The sequence below is a fragment of the Cyanistes caeruleus genome, chromosome 3, assembly GCF_971803275.1.
Source record: "Cyanistes caeruleus chromosome 3, bCyaCae1.hap1.1, whole genome shotgun sequence".
Classification (NCBI taxonomy): domain Eukaryota; kingdom Metazoa; phylum Chordata; class Aves; order Passeriformes; family Paridae; genus Cyanistes; species Cyanistes caeruleus.
Genome location: NC_141703.1, coordinates 92,474,000 through 92,496,562, shown reverse-complemented (window position 1 = coordinate 92,496,562; position 22,563 = coordinate 92,474,000). Strand labels below are relative to the sequence as shown.

At 42.7% G+C, this 22,563-nt stretch overlaps 1 protein-coding gene and 1 long non-coding RNA gene across 7 annotated transcripts in view; both read left to right on the top strand.

Annotated features, from left to right (window-relative positions):
- LOC111939260 (uncharacterized) overlaps positions 1-20,867 on the top strand; it is a 114,273-nt gene extending 93,406 nt beyond the window's left edge. For 2 of the 5 annotated variants that reach the window (XR_015284995.1, XR_015285002.1), the window contains exon 4: positions 8,126-20,867. This is a non-coding gene — a long non-coding RNA (uncharacterized LOC111939260). Of the gene's footprint in view, positions 1-5,629; positions 6,306-8,125 lie in introns of those variants that run through there. The other 3 variants (XR_015284997.1, XR_015284996.1, XR_015284998.1) reach the window with 3 other exon arrangements.
- The window catches only part of GAP43 (growth associated protein 43), a 195,261-nt gene that overhangs the window by 115,999 nt on the left and 56,699 nt on the right, over positions 1-22,563 (top strand). The window contains exon 1 of one of the 2 annotated variants that reach the window (XM_086882860.1): positions 22,110-22,435. The exons of the other annotated variant lie outside the window; for it this stretch is intronic. Within the exon in view, the coding sequence (XP_086738986.1) occupies positions 22,406-22,435 (30 nt within the window). The 5' untranslated portion in view covers positions 22,110-22,405. Of the gene's footprint in view, positions 1-22,109; positions 22,436-22,563 lie in introns of those variants that run through there. 2 annotated transcript variants of the gene reach the window in all.

The following is a 22,563-nucleotide window of genomic DNA, read 5'->3' as shown; positions in this document are numbered from 1 at the left end:
GTGCAATATCTGTCATCGATGAAAGCAAAATATTTTAGGGTATTTGTACTTTATGGCACACACATTTTTTAGAGAAGTTTGGTAAAAATAATTTTTTTTGCGAAGTACACTGTCCAGGAAATTTCTGCTGTCATGTCTTGTACCACTAGAAATGTCAAAGTTTCTTCAAAGATCTGCACAGTGTTTCACTCCACTGCCACTTCAATCCCAAAGAGAAACTTGTGTATCATTTCCTACCTGTCCATAATAGCTGGCCTAAGAGAAGACCCTCTCCACAGCATTTGCCTCATGTTTAGACGTTCAGGCAACAGCAGGAGATATCCTGTTTATCTAGGACAGAGGCAATCTTGAAGTAGCTGAGACTGAAATAATTGCTGCTCTTTCCTCTTTCTTCTCCCAGTAGATATCTCCTTTCCATGGTGATTTCCCAGATTTGCTGGTGTGGCTGAGCTAAAAGCAGGAAACAGAGTGCTGGCAGAGGCTGTGCTGTGGATGCCCATAACACATCAGCTGTGGAAGGTCATGCATCTCTCCACTTTCGGTAATAAATACACAGCTTGGCTCTTCAGCCTCGCCCTCCCACAGTGAGCTCTGCACATACCTCTACAAAACACCCACTGGCATGTATGCCTGTAAACAAGCAAACAAATAATGCCACCTAAAAAACTAATTCAACAATTCCTTCTACAGCCTTGGGAAGGAAAAGAAGACAAGACTATGCTGTTTGTTTTTATTTCTGAAATATTGAAGAGCTACTTATCTACTATTGTGACAGAAAGGTAGATAACTAGGTTGAGTACACAGTAAGAAAGGAAGAGGAAACTGTGGAAGACAGAGAGAGAAAGAAGCTTTGTGTTGTGTCTCTGCCAGCTTGATTAGTGGCTTTCTCCTGAATCCTCAGTGGAGTGGCCTTCATGGGTCAATCTCATTAGAGATAAAAATGTAAGAGCTGCAGGAGGCCACACTGAGCTTTACCTAGGAAGTCTGACAGCAGGACCACTGCTCAGGCTTGGAGGAATGAGTCTGAGGTGGAGTTGGCTGTGACAGAGCAGCAACCACTGACTGAGTGATCTGTGGAAACTTATTTGTTCAGGAAGGCACCAAAACCCAAGACCCAAAAGGTCTGTATCCTACAACAAATTAGTGGCAAGACACCATGACAAGTAGATGCTGAGCAGACAATTTTCCACATTAGCTGACTAACCCACAGGTGACATTTTCCTACAAGTTCTTGGAGAGTGCATCAAAGGTGATTCTAAGAAATGAATCTGTTTCACAACCAGCAAGTAAGGTTTTAAGGTCAGCAGCCCTCATGGGGCATCATGAGGCCTACAAAATTTTCTCAAGGAAAGACATCTAAATAGCATTCAAAATCATCAGGATCATTAATGTTACGGTATTTGATATCTAAAAGAAATTGTCGAGAGGGAGGAAAAAGTCTGGAGTTCCTGAGGGGAGCTGAACTAGTATCCCAATCTGTTTTCTAGGGAATATTTTCCATGCAGAAGATTACCAGGTGGCTATCACAGATATCAGGAAAGGAGTCAGGAAACTCATGTGGTGTATTCAGTCTGCAGTCGCTACGTGCTACTGCCCTGGGTTTCTCACTGTAGAAAGAGGCTGAGTGATGCTTTCCTACCTCAGGGGTAGAGTGACACTGGGTCCTGCTTGTGAAATGCTCTTCCATCCTCCAGTGCAACACAGCATGCCAGTGCTGTCAACAGGGTTACAGATGGAGTTGTGGACACTTGGCTTCTGTTCCAGGGGGCAAGAGGGGAAGAGGCACATGGGGGATATGTGGTGTGTGGGAGAAGTTTGTAGTGGATCTGCTCCTGCTCTATCAATTCTGTGGAGAGAAAGAATAGGACATTGACTTTTACTGCATGGATTTTGCAAGGTCTGTGGTGATATGACCTTCCTGCAGTAGATTATGGTCAATTTCTGTACTGTCAGAAGTGGTCATGTGCTTTGGTTTAGGTATTTTTTTGGCAGCTGAAGGCTGGTTGGTAGTGTAAGAAAGCCACTGCTACACACTTCCAGTGGGATTATAACTTAAAAAGGGACAAAACACTGCAGGGCATGGGAATTTACCATGACTTCTTCAGTGCTGCTTACAATACACCTGTTCTATCTATAGCTGTCATAGCCAGGGGTACCACACTTCCACCCTCAAACCCGCTGAGACACTCCTGAAATGGGATCCTGTGTCTATCCTGTTCTTTGCCTACATCCCGCCTCTCCACTTGCCTGTGATCCCAATTGGTTTTGGCTCAGCAGTCCTTTTGTTTGGCGCTATGTGGCCGTGTGCTGATACAGGCAGTCAGACAATGTTCTCAAAGCAAGGTATGGTTAATCAAAGCAGTATTGTAGGCCATTAAAGGAAAACCTTTCTTTTAGTCCCTTCTGGTAGTAGGACAGCTGCTCTTGTTTTTCCAGCCCTTCAGTGGATCAGGTTTTTTAGTGAGTTTGGGCTCCACGAAAGTATTTCCTTTCTCCTGTCTCCAAGGAAATTGTCTTAAAGCCATATAGATGCTTTGGTCCAAATTCTTAGGCAAAATTCCCCTTGGGGTGTAGAAGTAACATTTTTCCAGGAATTACATCAAGTTACTCTCTGTTAGGGACCCTAGTTGTGTTAAGGTGCTTATTTAGAGCTAAGGCAATACTCTGAAGTTTGTTTTCTAGTATTTTTTTTAAATAACTCTTTCCTCTGCAGTTTTTCTTTAAAGCTTGCTCTATGGAGGTAATAAAAACCCTTGCAGTCCATCAAGACCCTGTGAAAAAATTCCTGTTTACGTGCTCTATAATATCACTGATCAGCTCCAGATCCTTCATTACATATTCATTTTAATAATTAGTTCTGTTATGAGGTAATCTGGAGAAATAAAATGAGGATATGAAATTTAATTTTACAGAGGTCCCCCCAAAATTGCCAGGCAATTACCCTGGGTCTGAATCAATGGCATGCAAGAGAAGAGCTCTGTGTTGCATCCTCTAATTCTCACTGTAGGCAATCTCCATTGTGTAGAGAAGCTCACAGAGGCAGACATTCATTTTAATATTCCCATTAGAACAATCCTGCTAATACAAGTGATTTAAGCACAGACTTTTGTTGTAGAAATAATAGCTTAAGTGGAGGTGGAACCTCCTCTATACATCTTTTTTTTTTTTCTTTTGAAATCTCCGGGCCTACAGCATATTATATGTCACAGGAAATATCGGTGTAACTGCATATTGTAATTTGCTTGCAGCACGTATTGTGGAACGTATCAATGAAGTGTTTGACAATGATAGCAATACAGGAAAAATCTTTTTTATGATCTAGCAGATTTTTTTATCAGGCTGTTTAAGTCTCTTACTATTTGTTGGTGGTATAATATCATAACAACAGCACTGTGTAACTAACGCTGCATCCAAAGTGAAAACATTGCTTATAATGTCTCCTGGCTTGTAAAATAAAATCTTGCCAGGAAAGGCCTCTTTACCTAAGAGACAGGCATTTACGTGATCAAGGACTTCCCTCCACATCCTCCCATCTCTGCCATCAATTGTGTAGTTGTGAATGATGGAGTCTACAAATGGAAATGTCAGGCAGAAAGTGTTTATGCAATTTTGAAAATAATGTAGATACTGTAGTTGAATCTCAGAGAGATAAGATTACACTGTATGTGTCTGTTTTTGTGTCTGTGTGTATGAAAGAAAGAGCAAGAGGGAGATTACATTGCGTTAGAAAAAAGGAATGACAGTGTCTATAAGAGAGAGATAAAATTGTGTTTTCAGGGCCTCTGCATCAGAAAGATTTCATTGTGCAGGTGTGTGTGTGTGTAGCTGTCCTTATGCTAAAGAGAAGGTCTGTATGTGTTTAGAGGGAGAGATGGGGGTGTATTTGCATTGAAGGCATGCAGTGTGTTAGAGAATGTTATGCATGTGTGTGCATGCATGTGAGTAAGAAGAGAGCCTATACTGTGCATGAAGCATTCAGGAAATTCATACAATGTAACTCTGTTGCAATTTTGTTTACAAAGGAAACTACTGTCAGAGTTTTAGAAAAATTTTTCTGAAATTCTGTATTTCCTAGAGCATCTTATACTTTTTCATTCAAAGCAAATTTAGTAGCTCCTATTAAACTATTTGTTGGAGAGGCAAAGCTGTATCTAGGGAAATATGAATTATAAATTTCTGCCTGAAAAAAAGCCAGTTGGAATAAATGTTCATTTCATTGATGAACAGCACTTGGAGTAAACAGAAAAAGCCAAAATTATCAGAACTTGCATTTTGCCCAGAGCAAATTTTAATGTCACTTGTTGGGTATTTCATGATAAATTCATTCAAAAGAGTAAGTTACCAAAAAACATCTTTCCTTCCAGGAAAAATGAGCATGTAGTGGTGATTCAGAAGCTGGGAGTTGTGATATATACCTGCATTTTTAAACAGAATGCATTATATCCTTTTTCACAAGTAATTTGTGAATCTAAACTACCTGATAAATGCACTTCTTTTTTTTCAATACAGAAAGTAGTCATGTGAATGGTGCATTTATCTTCATTGAGAAGAGGTAACATTTTGCATAGGCCAGAAAAAAAGTATGGCTGAGATATATGATGGAGAATTAAGATGCGCCATAAAGAGGATATGGACTTCTATCGTCTTCTCCTTTACTTGGACTTCCCCTGCATCTTGACAGCAATGCCTCTGCTTCCCTGTGTCTGAATCATGGCCAGCTCTCAGTACCAGACACTATCTGTACAGCTCTGCTGGGGCACATGGCCCCTTTGGATGTGCCCACACTGTGTTCTGCTTCCATGGACACAGGCTGAGTCTGTGAGGCACTGTGGCACTGGGACACACAAAGCTGAGCCCACTTTCTGTGGCCTGCAGTTTAGGCACTTTAGCTATTTTCACCTTACTCAGGAATAAAGTTGAAGTGGACCACTGCTAAATGCTTAAAATGCTTTAATCTGATCTTGGCTTTGTCTTGTAGCTGATTTAGGCTAGGTTTGTGTTTCTGTGGTTTTATACTGCATGCATACATGTAAGAGGAGGTCTCCCTATCCTCTCCTGCTTACGATCCCCATGGGAACTGTATACTCCAAACTACCTCACATAGTAAGTAGGGGAAAGCTGAGTGGTCAGAACTTGCTTCTGCTAATCTGAATGCAGCATCTGCATGTAGGCTGGTGTTCTTCACAACTGTGATTCATGTGCCCATCACTTCCATGTCATGGCAACCTTAGAAAAAGCTGTTGGACTGCCAGGACTGACTTTATAGACAAGCAATTGGCATCCTTTGCATCTCCTAACAAGAGATGCATCTCTTAACATCTCTTCTAACAAGAGGAAGAAAATCTGCCTTAAAGTGCATAGAGACCTTTCAGCCCTGCAAAGACCTTTACAAGAAGCAGGAAGAAGGTGCTAGGGGGCAGAAAGGGATATTTGTGTTCAGTCACCAGTGGTTCTTGTCTCCCTGGGATGGAGTCCAAACCTTACAGCCAGCAGCCTTTTACTATCAATAGCCATAAATCCATGAACTCCTTGTTATTAACTGACATCTCTCCATGTCATTCTGTGGGACCCTTATTGCAATTCACCAATGGTTAACTTCTGTCTGTAAGTTTTCCTTCTTGGTCTACAGCAATCTCACTTCTGGCTGCAAGTTTGATGGCAGGGTAAAGGCATGAAGAAGGGTGAGACTCAATATGGAAGAGAAGGATGCAAAGACAGAGCCCTTTCTTCTGTTTCAGCACTAACCCAAGTGGAAACCGTCCTGCAGCCATGCAGGTTAGCCATTAAACATCTGCACCACTTTGTGCTATTGCATGTTGAAACTTTCCCTATCTCTCATGCTCAAGTAAGATGATATGCAGACATCTACTCAAACAGTTAACGCTCTCTGTGCTCCTTCCCCAAGAGAACTAGGCTGTCTAACTCGGGACCGTGCAGGTTTCAGGGTTGTGGAATGTGGCTCTGTCATGCTAAGACAACACCTGCACATCTTGTCTTGGTGGCCGTGTGTCTCTGCACAGTAACACCCAACACATCCTCCCCTTCACACTGTCATACACTTTGCTGGTTTTCTTGTGTGCTCTCATGTTTATGTGCACTGCCAGGTTTGCCACCTGTCAGCCCTTCTTGTGATTCTTCTTACATTTTCTCCTTTTTTGCAAAGCCACAGCTCCTAGGGTCACGTGGTTGCATGAAAGTTCTGGCTGTCATTTAAAAAGAGGTGCGGATTTGTAGCTTTCTTGGTTGTGGAAAAAGCTTGTAAATGTAGTGCCATAATGGATTAAAAGAAACAAAATGAAAAGACACTCTTTTGTGTTTAGTTGCTTGATTTCTATGTCAATTTAATGATCTTTTTTGGGGGGTGCACAGCTCAGGTTTTTATTTATGCAGTGTAGACTTTAGTACACCTTTGTATGCATGTGTATTTTCTCAGCTGTATATATAAAAATATACATGCATTTGGTGTAGATATACATGTGTACACCCACACCTGCCAACTGCACATATTCCCTTCTCACAGAAACCTTCTCTCCTACTCTGCCTTTCTTCCACACATTTCCCTTTCTGCAGCTTATGTCCACCACCTTCCTCTGAGTTATGGAATCCCCACTATTGCTTGTACCGAGTAACCTTCTCCCCCACTCTCCCTCCCTCCCTCCTCTCCTTCACTCCAGGAAAGCTCTTTCTGATTCTCTTTTCACTGGTGTCTGGCATTCATACCTCTGTAGACAGAGAATGGCAAGAAGACAGTGACGTGAGCAGACAGAATAACCGGGGAATAAAAAGGAGTTGGTTGAGAATCTGTAATTAGAAGCCAAATTTCCATTTCCTTCTCAGGCACTTTAGAATCCCTTTCAGGGGTTTCATGACTGTCTCAAAATTGAATGTCATTGAGATTTTTTTTATTATTATTCTTTTAATTTTTTTTTTTATTTTGCATCCTCCTGTTTCCTTGGCAACAAGTTGGTGATGCAGGAGCTAGAAATGTGCTATGTCTCCGTGGAGATGTTGGCGTGGGTGTGCCATGGTGACATCCACGATGGACGCACAGCTCTGCCAGTCCTACCCCACCCCTTGTGATAAGCACCATGGGCCAAACCTCAGAGGTGACTCTTATTTTTAGCTTCATAGGTGTTAATCTGCTCTCTTTTCATGACGACGGGTCCAGACATCTCATTAGTTACATCAGCACAAATTGACTGACTTGAAGAGGGCTGTTAGGGCCAAGCCTTTAGGTTTCTTTTCAGGAACTTAACTCAGAAGAAATTACACTCCTGTCATGGATTGTACCCATTGCAATGGTTTGAATCCTTTTCATTCTCTTAGGGAAGAAAGTTACCAGTCATTAATGAATAGGACTGTGAATCAGAGAGCCTATGTTTTATTTTATTCTAAATGATGTTTCACTCTTTCATACCTCAAGGGCTGCTCATTTGGAATGCAAGGAAGCTGCTGTCACTCTTGACCTGGGACATGGGAGATTAAATTTCACTGAGGTGTTTAGCTGGGAGGTTCCAAAGCAAATTACTTGTATACTTCCATAAGACAAAACTGTCTCATCTGAAGAGTCTGTTGTTCAGATGGCTTAGCCCTTGTCTGGGTATGCCCAAATGACTCACTATGATTTTCTCTCCCCCTCTGCTCCAGCACACTCAATATCTTTACAATATATTTTATACTGTGTGTATAGCCTGTTGAACATTCTTATTCTGCATTTTGTCTTCATCAATGCTCTGGCTACAAGCCAAGACCCAAACTCTCCTTTGACATAACTTTTGATAACATACAATAGTGGAGTAAGGGCTAGCCTCAACCTCATCAAATATCCAGAGGTTCTGCTGCTTTTTTTTGTCTTGTTTCATTTTCTAGGAGGCTTTATGACATCACACAGAGATTGTGATGTCAACAAGGAACCCTCTGGATAGGCTTTTGAGAGGTTGCTATGGATCTCCTTACTGCCAAATGACTGTAACTTTATCCCAATGGGATTTGCAATAGGGCTCATCCATGCAGCAATAAAGCCAAGTATCAAATTCTTCTTGCCAGAAAGACCAATTAAAGGATTAAATGTGAAAAGCTAAAACCCATAACAACCACAGTGACAGGGTTTTCTTTTCCTTTTTAGACTGTAATCATCTTTGCAGCATATTGTTCTGGGGTCAGCATCCTCAGGGATACATTGGTGTAGCAAATGACGGAAAGAAGCTGGAGAGGAAAACCAAAGTGAATCCAGCCAAGGCAAGATAAGCTTCTCTTCCAGCCATGCTGGCAGATTTCTTTTGCCTTCTTCCCTACACTTCTTATATGTTTTGAGCACAGACTGAGTTTATTCAGCTTCCAAGATGTGTTCTTTTTCAAAAGGTGTTTTATTGTATGGAGCCAGAGGAAACATGAGGAGCAACCAGGCATCAATGGCACATTAAGAAGATGTGTCATTGACACAACATATCAATGAGAAGTAAATCCAGATTCTGTTTTTAAGGACATTATGTTCCAAGAGATGTACATAAATCTGACTAAAATGCCTTGCTCATTGGATCTGAATCTAGCATTTAGTCCTGATTGCCACTGAAATCCAGGTCAGATTTGTCTTTTTATTTGCACTTGTGTTAACAGATGAGAGGAGCTGACACATGTGTCTCACACCAGCATTGTATCTAATGTTGTCTAAAGGAGGTCTCCTGCCTCAAGGAACCAGCAGCCCTTAGGTGTGATATGATAAGATGCAGCATGCTGTAATGGAGACATTTCCACTAAGTTTGGTGGGGGAAAAGGCTGCATGATTGCCTGCATGTTTGCTGGAAATGGAAGTGATACAGCAGTGCCCACAGGCCAAAACCTTCTATGTGAGGAATGACCTGGAATAAACAGTAAAGGTAGTGGAAGCTGCTGTCGGAATACTCGGTAGAGGGACTGTGTCTAAATCATATGGCTAAAACTAAATAGAGAGAAAGATGAGCTCAAATACCTAGGCAGAACTGTCCTGTGGGACTTCCTTTTTTATTTAGTCTTTTTTTTTTCCTAAATTCACTAGCAAAAAGTATCTGCAGTCTGCAGAAAAAATTAAATAAAACACTGCAATGTTTATGTTTCCAGTCCAATAACTGTTACTAATTTTGCAGGAACAATCAGGTTTTTCCCCAAAGTAAAAGTCCTGTTCTTCCTCCCCATTTCCCATCTCTGGAGCTGTGGAAATGAACTCTACACTTACCAGGAGCACTGCAAGCAAGATCCTGCCAGATAAGATTCTTCTCCATTTTGAGTAGTTACAGGGAAATTTCAGAGCAGTTTTACCCACGCCAAACAGCAAGAGATTCCCCGTGTCTTTTGAAAAGAGGGTATGACATTAAATAAAGTTCAGTCCAGATTCTTCTGACACCTTTTTCTCCTGTGTCCTTCTTACACTTGTTAGCACTCCTTAGTGCTAAGGGACTGTGTGCACAGAATACTTGAGAGACCTCACCCTATCTCTTGTCCCCCAGAGATTACACAAGTATGCACCAAGTATGGGATCACTTTTGATTTCTCTTCTCTTCCCCTTCTTCCCCTGACTTGAGATTCAGCAGCTTCTGCAATGTGACAAGCTCCTGTCAGCTGTCAGGGCACTAAAATAAAGCTTTATCTTGTCTCCACAGCCCTGAATGACAGGGCTGGCAATAGGTGCACTTCAGCCAGGCAGCCGCTCCTGCCATATGCTCTTCCAACCTCACTGCATGCTAACACAGCAATCTGTAGCCTGGCAGATTTGCTGTTTTTCCTTGCAAGACCTACAAAAGGAAGCAACCCTGGTTCTGATCTCTTCCCATTGCAGTATCTTATTATGTTGGATTGCAATCCTATTTTCTTGCCTTCTTCTTCCAGCATTGGGTGAGAGTCAGAATCAGACTACCAGTCTAACGCTGGAGAATGAGAATCCTGCTAATGCTTTTAAACTAGAATTGACTGAAAAAATGGCCTTGGGGCACACATCATAAATTGAGTTGAAGCCATGCACCATGAAGATGGAGGGGAAAAAAACCCAACCTATCTTCCTTTAGGGAGGGAGGACATTAGGTATTCACACTTCAAGCATGCCAACTAATCCTCCTTATTCCACAAGGCTAATTTCAAAATAACATTTATATGGCATGGTTTGCTGGGGAGGGCACTGATGAATCAGTTAGCTGCCCTTTATAATAAGCACAACTGCTTCCTAGACTGCTCTTTTCTACTGCCTTGTCTGCCAGTCATCTTTGTGCCACATGCTCCTTATTCAAAGGGCACCTGTTGAATAACCATGAAGCAAAGTGACAGAGCAGGGGCAATAAAAAAGGTGAAGCACAAATACATAGTGCAGTTTTAACCACTATATTTCTGTGGTCTTGCTGTAGGGAAATGGGGATTCTGCTGAATGTCTGTGCCAATGCTTGAATGAGGAATGATAAGCCTGTAATTTACTTGCGTGGCTGTGTGACTGCTTCCTGCTGAGTAGGAAAGCCTAGATGGGTGTTTTGAGCCCTAACAGTGCTGCAGCTCAGAGCAGTTCTTTGCTACCACAGGCATCACCACATCATTGTCTGAATGAGCCCTACACTGCAGGTTTGGGTTAAATATCTCTGCCCAGTAACAGCTGGGAAGTCCAGAAATTGCAGAAGGAATATGTTTGCAGACAGCTGCTGTGGGAGTAGCTTCTGATGGGTCTGAAATGCTATTCATTGATTTGGAAACTCATCTGTGGAGAAACTTATATTAAAAGTGCACTACATTAGCAAAGAAACCTACCCAACATGCTGGTGATTCTGCTGACTCAGAATGCCAGTCTGTCCCTGTCATGAGGAAACTTCAATCACTATCTCATCCCACCCATGTCTGACAAGAAGACAGCAGTCGCAAAGATAGCTCACCCTCTAAGAGTTTCGTAAATATCATCTCTGGGTAGATAGCAGAGAAAGATTCAAATTAGTGAAGGAGAGGTAGGGAAAATGTAGTATTACTCACACTCTTTAGCAGCTTGAGAATAACCATCTCTGAGTAGACCAAAGGTCCATCTACTTCACTGTCTTCATTCAGGAGCCAAAACTAGGGATGGAGAGAAGCAACAAAAGAAACAGCAAAGATGATGCTCCCAGACACTCTTCCAGCCTGTAAGAGTTTTCATCTCTGATACTTTCTGGGGTAAAGAATGTCTGACCAATCAGCAGACAATTCTGAAACAGCCATAGCAAGTTCTGTTTCTCCCCTATGGATAGGCCAAAAGAAGTTATTTGGGGTTACATGAGTCAAATGAGGGAGCCATGCAGGTTCAAGGAAATGGCTGTGTCAGGGAGAGTTTATGGAAAGTACAGTAGAGGGGAAATATTAAGAGCATGGGGTAGATTGGTGGATACTGTGTACCACAGGGTCAACAAATAAGAGTTTTTCCACATATGGCTTCAAAAGAATCAGATTTGAGACATTTCAAAAAGTGTCTTCATCACATGCAGTAATGTTAATTACCTTAACCGTGGATATGTTTGTCAGACTAATAACAAAGATGAACTATGATGTATTTCAAAGGGACTTAAAGATCAGTGAGGATTTTGTTTTCTCTTTTAGGAATGTGGTAATTGAGAAACTGAAGTAAATTCATCAAAGTCCCAAAGCATGTTAGGAGCAGTAAATACATCGCTGCTGTGAAAAACAGATATGGAGCTATTTGAAATTTTAAAAGAAAGATGTTTCTAAACACTGCAGTGAAAGTATATAGCTTTTAAATAATATGAACTCTGGGCTAAGCATTAGAAAAATAGTGCTGTTGCCAGGGCATAAATGTGCATACACTGAGAAAATGTTGCTGTTGCTCAGCTTTATACATGTTCCTGTTAAAGAATTGTTACCTGAAGTCTATGAAAATGTCTATTTGTTTCAGGAGATAATGTTGATTTACTTTAAGCTTCACTTAAAAGCAACAGAACACCAGGACCAGAAGAAGGCAGTAGAGTCTATTAGGTCCTTGACTGGGGTAGCTGAGGAGAGAACAGTGTGGCTGAGGTCAACGATTGTGTAACTGAATTGGGTTCATTTGGATATTGCAAAGAAATTTGAAAAACTGAAAGCAAGTGGTTCTGCATCCAAATTTCAAATCCACTTATAAACTAACATTTATCAAGGCATATTTTGGACTGTCTGAATACCTCTAACTTTGATACTTCTATGGATTTACCTCCTAGAAAGAAGGAAGAAGGATCTTAGAAAGATAGAATCCACATCAGATCAAAAAATTTCCAGTGAATCAAAACAAATAAACAAATAAATCCAAACCAAAGCAAGCAAAAAAGCCATAACAAAATAAAGCAAACAAAACCCCCATGGGTTTTTGATTGGAATGCTTGGTTAGATTTTACAGAAATGCACAATTGCATTGGATATAATGAGAGAATTTTAAATCTTCAGTACTGTTACTGAATTTTGCTTTTGGGGGTTGAAAAGCGGAGTGTGACTACCAAGTGGAATTTCTGTCTATACTTAATAGTATTTCAGGAGAGGGTAGAAAGATTTACCATCTCCATTTGTAGAAACTGTGGTGAAATTCTCAGTATTAGGTGAAATTACATGTCCAGCACAAACAACTATGATATGTAGATTATCTCACTGCTACAAGAAAGACAGAAAGTATTATAGAATAGAATGTTGGAAGAAGTAAAAGTAAAATAGGATTTAAGATCAGTTTTACATCAATGGAGATAAAACAAATGCTTCCTAAATTTGTTGCGTGTAGAGGAATAGGGCTTTAATGCTGAGCATGACATAATTTTTCGAAGTACAAAATTGTCCTTTAGTTTTCCTGGGATGTAACACCTGTGTACTTACACAGACAGGATCTGTTGATGTCCTGGGGAAATAATGAGACAAATTTTGGGCCAGTGAGGTTGCACTGTGTGTGAAGAAGGTCTAATAAGAGCCTGCAGGAGTTTGATGAGATGGTAAAAAGGGAGATCCAACAAACTGCCATTTTCAGTGGGCACAGTATAATCAAAATTAAGTCAGACATAGTAGCTCAGCATCCTTTGGGAGACCATTTTGACTTCTTGGATGACTAAACATACAAAGGATGCAGATTTTGCCAAAGATCTAAGAATTAATAACCTTCACTGGCTTCCAAACAATACTAAATGAGCTTTGTGTTTCAGCAGCTTTACTCTCCCTGTTGGGCTGGTTTAGCCTATTAGATCCCAAGGGTTACAGGAAATGCTGGAAAACCTTGAGGGAATCAACATGCCTGAAGCCATGGCTTGGTAACTACTGAGCTTAATGCAAGAATGAAAATGGCCATGCTGCCATTTAAACATTTAACATTTTTAACATTCCTTGTTAATGGCTGACAGCTAAGCAGGGAAGGGCCTGGCCTGTGTCATGTGCAACATGGAGATTATCTGACACTGTTGGGTTTTTACATTTTTGTGTTTCATGTTGCCTGAGGACTGAGTGTTTTGTTTTCTCTGATTTATTTTGCTTTTGATCTTTTAGCTTTAAGAAGGAAATGAATGACATATAAAGTTTTAGGCAGAGTTCAGTGCTGTTCTTGAACAGAATCATAGAATGGTTTGGATTGGAAGGGATCTTAAAGATCATGTAGTTCCAAATCCCTGGCATGGGCAGAGACACCTTCTACTAGACCAGGTTGCTCCAAGCTCTATCCAACCTGCCACTGAACACTTCCAGGGTTGGAATGTCCCAAAATGTCTTTGGCCAATATCTTCCAGTGCCTCACCACCCACACAGTGAAGAATTTCTTCCTAGTACCCAAGATAAACCTACTCTCAGTTTGAAGCCATTCCCCCTTGTCCTGTCATTATTTCATGCCCTTGTTGAAAGTTCCTCTCCATCTTTCTTGCAGGCTCCCTTCAGGTACTGGAAGGCCACAACTATGTCACTCTGAAGCTTTTTCTCTTCCTGGCTGAGCAATACCAACTCTCTCAGCCTGCCTTGTAGGAGAGGTGTTCTGTTGCTGCAACAATCTTGGTGACCCTCTCTGGGCTTGTTCCAACAGGCCAATGTCCCTCCTGTGCTGGGGACCCCAGAGCTGGGTGCAGCACTGCAGCTGGGCTCTCACAGAGAGGCAGAATCCCCTCCCTTGCCCTGCTGGCCACACTGCTTTGGATGCAGCCCAGGCAGTGCCAGTGTTATTTCTGAACTGTGACTAACTTTGAGAAAGCTGGACATATATAATTTGCTTTTCTAACTTTATAAAGACCTAACACAGATCCCTGACTTGAAAAGAACTCTGAAATGAGAAAGCTCACTATTACACTTCCCGAAGCAGATAAAATTGTATTCTCTTGTAGGTATTCTTAACAATAGAACCTTTCAATATATGATGATATGATACAGATAAGATTGTCAAACTCTCCATCATTTACTGTGGAACATTGTTCATATTTGAGCTTAGCTTTCATAACAAACAGAGAATGAACTTCTTTTTCCTCCTCTCTAGCAGAATAAATTAGGGCAACACGGAAGTATTACCCTTCAAATTTTATAGCGCATGTTAATAAAATAAATTTAAACTTGACCCCACTGGGATGAACACACATGAGAAGACCATCAAGGTCAGCATGCTTGTCCTCTCTGATGTAGGTGGTAAATGAATGCCTTTTTCCTCCTTTCTCCCTCAAGCTGAAGGAGACCTTTCCTCCTCCACGGAGCCCCGCATCTTCTGTGTCATTACCAGAGCAGGCATAAAGGTCTCTGTGCTTGTTTTTGGGTCCTCATCACCTCCCTTGCTGCCTCCTGCTGCCTTCTTCGGGCTCAGAAACCCTCTCTGGCCTCTGCTTGTATCAGGTTGTGCCTCGGATATTGGACAGAGGGGACTGGCAGCTCTGGGTGGCAGCTACACCAGGGACAAGCAGAGTGAATAGTGCATGCAGGTTGTAGGGAAAAGAAAGGGGTGCAGCAGGTGGGAAACAGGAGTGGCAGCATGTCACATGCTTCTCTAGCATGTCACAGTGCCAGGCATGCATGGGATATGGCACTTTGTTGTACAGAACAGTTATGTCAGGCAGTGAGTAGGACTGCTTTGAGAAATTAGGCTGCCCCTCTCCAGAAAGTTTCTCGTTCCCTTTTTCACCAGAATTGCTTGGGGAAGGAGCTAATCTCTCAGATTTACACAGAAAATTCACTATTATGCTTGGAGTAGCTCCTAAACTTCCAGAAAATCACAGTCCAGAAACATATCTCGGTATCCTGTAGAGCAGAGCTAAAATAGGGCCTTTTGTGGTAATGCAGTTCTCCATGCACGGGGCAGCAGATTTGGATTCCTGCCTGCACAGACCTGGACTCTTAATAAAATTCCATCTGTGTTTCCTGCCCTCTGGGGTGAATTCCTTTGGCTAGCAGTGAGGTCTTGGAAAAGAAATAATAGTCGCTGTACCAGGGCACTCTTAAGAAGGTTGGTTATGGTGTGGATCTGGTTATGTAGAACTCTTTTAATGCATGCACACAAAGCACAGCTCTGATGCTGGCAGATGATAATCTACAGGAATTTTAGCTATGAATTTCCATTCTCCACTATTGGTGTTTTCATGGATTAAATGGAGCACTTTTTACCATGTAAGAATGTATCAGTCCCAACCTGAAATTCATATAGGTTTGGTAAAGAATTGCATCAAAATCACTATGGGTGTATCTCCCACTTCTAGCAGCAGTCTGTTTAAATGGAATTGTAACAAAAATTTAGCTGTGGTGAGACTGAACTGTGACCCATTCTCTGTCCAAGCTCTGTGCTCTGCTTTTTGGATTGGGGATCTCTTCCACTTTAATCAGATGCAGTGAGTTTTGTGTTGAGGATCCTACTGCAAGGGAACAATACCCTGCATATACCATGTCTTCCTGGCAGACTGAGAGTTCTGGACTTCCCTCTCAGTGGGTATCTTGTGGCTAAACTAAATGAAGTTAAGGCAAAGAGAGAGTCTTTTTAGAGCCTTAAAGGCAAGTGGATTTTTACAGTTTTCCTGCTTATTTACTTCTTGGTAGATCTTTGCTGTTCTAACTCCCCCATGTACAGCTGTGGGTAAGTGAAAGGGTCCTGTCGGCTCACTCCATTACTTCACCAATACAAATACTACCTACATCCATTAATAATCTGTGTTTTGGAGTTTGCTTCTATCTCCTATCATTGATCCTGACCAATGTGTGGCCTGGTCACCATGTGCCTGTGAGCGAAGCATGACCACGGTTAGAAATTCTTAATCCCTTTCCTGAAAGGCTGAAGGCTAAGGCAGATTTGTCCTGTTGGGTGTCCTTCATCTCTGGAAACATCACTCCACAGCTGATACCGTTGCCAGTGCCAGTTAAGGGCATAGGAAGGTCTTCAGTTGTTTTCCCTCTCATTCATTTCTTGTTTGGGTACAGGGTACCCCATGTACCTTCCCTCATGCAGGCTGCTTCAGATGAAGTCAGCTCTTGTGCTGGAGAGAAGGAGTCTGGTCAGATGAGGACACTGCACAGAAGGAGGATGAACCTGTCTCTGCCCACTCTTCCTCCCAGTGCTGAAGCATCCAGGTCATCGTCCCCACCCTGGCATCAATGGGGGGCATGGCGAGCATGTGCAGAGCAGGACCAGGTGCTCCAAAAAAGGCTCAGAAACTGCCTCACACCATAATACTGTCATGTCATCATACTGGTATCACTGGGCAGCTCCCCTCTTCAGCACTGCAGTACCAGGGGAATGGCAATGTATCACCAGAGGAAGCCAGGAGCGGAGTAAAACAGAACTGAGGGTGGACTTTTCTACTCCAGCCGTGTGTGCCGTCAGTGTGTGGGACTCACACCTCAGCGTTTGTCTCCGTCTCAGCCCCATCACACCCCGCAGCACGGAACAGCGCAGACATCCCACGTGGCACTGTGAGCTGTGAGCCTGGATACTGACAGCAACTTGTCATGGCTCTGCAGGACAAAGAGTGAAACGTGGAGCCAGCCTGAGAAGCAGGGTAAATTGGCCCATGCTGAGCTCCTGGCTGATACTGATTCTCGTTCAAAGCTTGCTTTTCTGAGCCTGTGCTACAGCAGGAGGGACTGTGTACAACAACACATATTGGAGGGTCCCTGGAGAAGAAGAAAGGGGCTTCCTGGGTCATCCTGTCTCACATTTGGTTTGGCTTGTAAAGTATCACATTCCCCCATGGCAAACTACAACTGCACTGAGAATAATAGCTGATAGGTTGACTGCTTTCTGTGATGACATTTTTCTTTTTGACAGACAAGCAGATGAGATTTCATTTTATTGAAGAGTTACAGTTTCAGCACTAAGTTGTGCTGGGATTTAACTGTTATGTTTGCATTTTTGATGATTCTGAAGCTCAATGATAATTAACATTGACCCAGGGGTTGTACAGATCATTCTTTGTGCATGTTAAAATTATCCTACTCTTGCTTTTACCCAGGTATTCCAGTTTGTATACACCACACAATTTAGAGAAAACACATTTTTTTTCCAAAAATGATGAAAACAGGGAAATTATAGAGGCCATTTCTTATTATGTGTGATATTGTAAAGTTAGGTGTCTTCAGTGCTGTGGGCCCAGCTGTGCAGGCATGGGAAAAAAAATGGAAATCACAGGGAATAAATGCAGAGCACCTGTGCACATCTTTGTGACTAGCTTGATGGCAACAGGTACAAGTGTCATGTGAGTTGAGTATGGTGCAGGATAAGTAACCCAGCAGTCATTAAAGACACTGAATGAATTAGAGCATTCCTGGACTGCAAGAATAAGTGGAATTGTGGCTTTTGAAAATCACAGCTTTAATAGCCACTCTTATTTCAGTCTTAGGTCAAAATAAGCTAGGCTCTCCTTTTCTAATATGAATAATTCAGGATTAACTGAAATCCAACATAAATTGACATAAGTGATCCTTATACTGAAAAATGGGTGCTCCTCCAAGGAGATTCATAATTATGTCTAAATCATTTAGAAAAGGAGTTTGGTTGTGGTGTTGCACTGCACTGTTTTGTGTCACTAAGACACTGATGACTTAAAGTGAGGCCAAATGAGACCATAGCTGCAAAGCTACTGAGGAGACTGAAATTGCAAGTGGTCCCACAGTGGGATTTTCAGGAATACCTATTCAAATGAGGATACAAAAATTCTTTATGAAATTGGCTTTTTTCCCCTCAAGCATGAAAGTTGGCTAACAAAAGGCAAGGCTACCACTATATGTGGAACATATGAATAGAGAGAAAACCCAGTCTATCTCCCAATGAAAGCAAGTCACTCATTTCAGAGCTGTTTTTACTGAAGCTTTAAATATCCCTAGTAACGGGACTTTCACAGTACTTCTCTCAAAGAGACGCCTCTTCAGTTTAGTATGGTTACCACTGGGACAGCTCTTACAGGCAAACTGTTTTCTTCGTGGTTTCATTTAGTTTTGTTTTGCCAGGGAATCAACCTGATTACAGTCCCAGGAGCAGGTCAGAACTATGAGCTTCTTCAAAATTAAACTGAACCTGATACCCTGCTATTGAACCTAGATTAGCAGCTGGACTGAAGATGCTTTTTCTTCCAGTGTATAGGGACCTCAAGCTGCTGGGGTAACCTTGCAGCAGAACTGAACAGGCTTTAAAAGCACCGTTTTGTGTCTCTTACTCCACCCACCTTATTTTGTAATAACCACTACTATGTCTTGCTACTTTAAAATTATCTTTAAAAATTATCCTTTTAAATTAAAGATATGACTTTGAATTAAAGGAGTCACCATAACAATTACTTTCGAAGAACCATACCCCCCTTCATGGTGAAGCAACATGCAGCATACACCAAACAGTGGACATATATCACTCCAAATTATTCCCTTTTAGATGCTTATAGCTTTTGAAAATATCACACTTCTCCACCTCATTAGCTGTCATTCAGTCAAGTCTCACAGATGAAGCTTTTAAAATCTATGGTCATTGTTCACCCCCTTCTTCTAGCTCACTTCCCTGGTCCCCCTTCCCAACCCTGTTATTCTTTGGAACTGCTCTTCCTTTTAGTTGTGTAGATTCAAAAGCCAAGGTCAAAGGGACCTTTCAGGGCATGTCTGCGCTGCGTGATGCAGTGTTACCCTGCGACTCCAAAGGAGTGCTGAATGAGCCAGAGCTGGCAGTGCTCTGGAGACACAAAGGTGTCATTTGGATGAAAGCATCCCATCTTGACTTGGGCACTTAAAGAGAGGGAGATTCACCTGTGCTTCCTCCCTTAGTTTTTGCTTCTGATTTTCATTAACTCCCTGGCTGAAGTTCGTGCCTTTATTTCCCTCTCATTCTCTTTGGCCTTTTCATTGCTGTGGACTTGTCCTTTCTTCCTGCTGTGTTATGAAGTAATTTACTTTACAGTTTGAAGTGAAAACAGCCAAAATGGCAAGGCAAGGGATGCTGGGATTTGATTTCCAGAACCATATAATTCGTTGAGGAATTTCAGGTCCGACTTTTAAATATACTTAAAAGGTCCTGATTTGAAAGATAGTGGTGTTAGAAACTCACATGCCCTGTCAGTTTGGGTTTCAACAAATGGCTCTTCTCTGTAATGAGATTAATTCAGAGGAAACACGGATGTGGCCGCTCACCACTAAGTCTGTATGTTTGGGGAACATATTAAGGAGGTTTTGTCTATGTGCCAAAAGTTACTTGCAATAAACTGGAGCGTACAGTGCTCATGGGGGTGGGCATGAAGAGACCTGGCTCTGCCTTTGGCTGTGACTGATGGGGGTGAGCAACTGCTGTGGGTGAGCACAGAAAAATGGCCTGACCCTCCCTGACTGCACAGCACAGTTGTGCTGCCAGCCTGCTCCCCCTCCATGTGGGTGTCTGAGAAAGGTGGAGGCTGGGAAGGCTTTCCTCGTCAGGGCTCCCTAGCACAGGGAGGTTCCCTAAAAAGGCCTTGTCAGTGGGAAGAAAATAAGCTTCAAAAACACTTCTGAAGCATGATTTGTCTGACCTAGTTTAGGCTCCTGCTTTAAGATGATCTGAGTCACACCCTCCAGGTTCCCGTTTCTCTTCATTGTCACCAAAGGGAGACCCTGTTGAAGCTCTCAGATGCGTTTCACCAGGGGACTCCCATCTCCCAAGGGCACAGGAAACAGCCGTGTGGGTTGGCAAACTGCCCACAAGCTCATGACACCCTCTCTTCATCATGGACATGAGCCCCCAGCAGCTCCAGAGGCCAGGGCAGAGGCCATGAGTCCCATAGGTGTAATCCAAAATGCCATTGCACTGCTCCTCAGTGCCTTGGCATGGTGTCACCAGCAGTGACGTACGTCACAGAGATCTCCTCCTCAAAGGTGATGTCCACTGCTTTCTACTACTCCAGTTCTTAGCTGTCTTCTTTTGTCATTGCACTTCTGTTGTGATTCTTTTTCTCTGAATGCATTTTATGAAGCTGAATCTGATTTTTGTTACTTAATCCTTTGGTCTACTTCTGTGTCAGCTGGTAATTGCAACTCTTCCCAGTTTAGTATCTTCTCTGAATGCCATTACCATATCATTACTTTCTTTTTGTAGTCTGTAACCCAGGACTAATGCTGATACCTTCTTGACCCCAAAGGACACTTTATTAAATTGTATACAGATGTAGATAGCTAGCTAGGTTTTCTTTGAAATGCTGTTTGCTTTTCTTAAAATAAATGGTGTACTGGGAACTGCAATGATATCATAGCAACAGGATATGATTATGTAGGAGTCTGTACTGAGGGGTATTCCAGAAACTATATCTAGATACGTGTGCATTTATTTGTGTAAGCGTGCACGCATGTGTGAATATTTGTGTTAATAACATATTTAGATGTAATTAAAGAGCAAAGACCTTAGTAATAACCTAAGACTTTTTTTTTTTTTCTCTTTTGCAGGCAGTTTTATATTAAAAATAAATTAGAAGTAACTCCATTGTGTGGCAGAGAAGTTGATGTAGTGACATTAGTGCTAAATAGAGAACAGCATCTGACTGTGACTCCCAGACTCAATAAGTGAAATAAGCAAAATTTGAATTTTGGTAGATGAAATCCTAAAAATCCAGCAATTAAAAAAATAGATATATATATATATATATATTAACATGCTCAGCATTGTCACACTCTGGTTTAACTGTTGTCTGGGATATTTTTTCACAATGACAGATAGAGCTATCCAGCTCATGTATATTCTGAAGAAACACGGCGCTATAACTTTCCAGATGTGTGCTTGGGAGCGAGTGCATGTGCGCATTAATGTTCTCTGGGGCTCCTGCATCGCCATGATCTCCTGTGCATGCAGACCCATGCACTCCTGCTCCCACCCGTGCATGGGGGGTGCCCCCGTGTGTGAACACGCACATCTGCCTCGCAATAGTTCACAGCAATTTGCAGGCAGAGATCAATAGGTGTAGAAATGACTCCGACACGGAAATTAATTGAGATGTATAGGGAAGGAAAAGGGATGATTTCTGTGGGTTCACAAGCTATTCTGTTAAAAAAAAAAAAAAAAAAAAAAAAAAAAAAAAAAAAAGGAAGTATTGAGGGAGTATCGTTTTCTGTACCTGAGGAAGGTCTGTGGGATGGACTGAGGGAACAAGGGAGAAAGTTGTCCCGTTCAGTGGTGCAGGACACCACTATTCAGGGTTTGTGCCTGCACACACGGAGAAGGCAGCACGTGCATATATGTTCGCGAGTGTGCTGGGGAGAGGGATTTTTAACAGCCATTTTAACATATTTAGCAGTTCCCGTTTAGCTCGCAGCTCCCACCTACGGTACATCACCTGTGCATGGCATATAGTGCCTGCCGTGGCCGTACCTCCGTTCCCTCTTCTCCCCTCCGTGCTCACCCCACCCCACCCAAGCAAAGATTTCTGCTTTCTTCACGCACAAATGCCACTCCTGGCCGTGGCTCCGGTGGGAGCAGGGCTGGGGGCTCCCCAGCCGCCCGGTCCCCTCCTCGCCCGGTTCCTCCCAGACACACCCCAGCCCACCCCACCCCTCCGCAGCCCGCAGTGTCCCCTCTCCCCTGTCGCCTCTGTACAGTGGGAAAGTCGTTGGGTAATTGGGTCCAGATTGAAGATTTTAATTATTCATGAGGCTGGCGAGGGACTGGGGGGGGTGGGGGGGTGGGGGTGGCTGCCGGGTGGGGGTGGGGTGGGGAGGTGACGAGTCGGGGAGAGCTGGTGAACAATTCTGGGAAGGGTAGGGAGGGAGGCAGGGAGAGGCAGCGTGTGCATGTGTGATGAGCAATAGCTGTGGACCTTCCAGTTGCTGCTAACTGCCCTGGTGTGTGTGTGTGTGCGTGTGCTCGTGTGTGTATGTGTGTGTGAGCGAGAGAGAGAGGGAGAGAGAGAGGGAGGGAGGGAGGGAGGGAGTGGAGAGGGTGGGGGGGAGAGATAAGAGAGAGAAGAGGAAAAGGAGAGAGGAGAAGGAAGGAAGAAGAAGGAAGGAAGGGGACAATACGATCATGCTGTGCTGTATGAGAAGAACAAAACAGGTAGAGCTTGAGATTTTTTATATTTCTTTCTGTTGAGAAATCTCCCAGGCTGCTGGATGTCCGTGGGGTGCGTGTCAGCCTGAGTGTGTGAGGGGCTGGGGTAGGGGTTGGGGTAAGGGGGGAGGAAA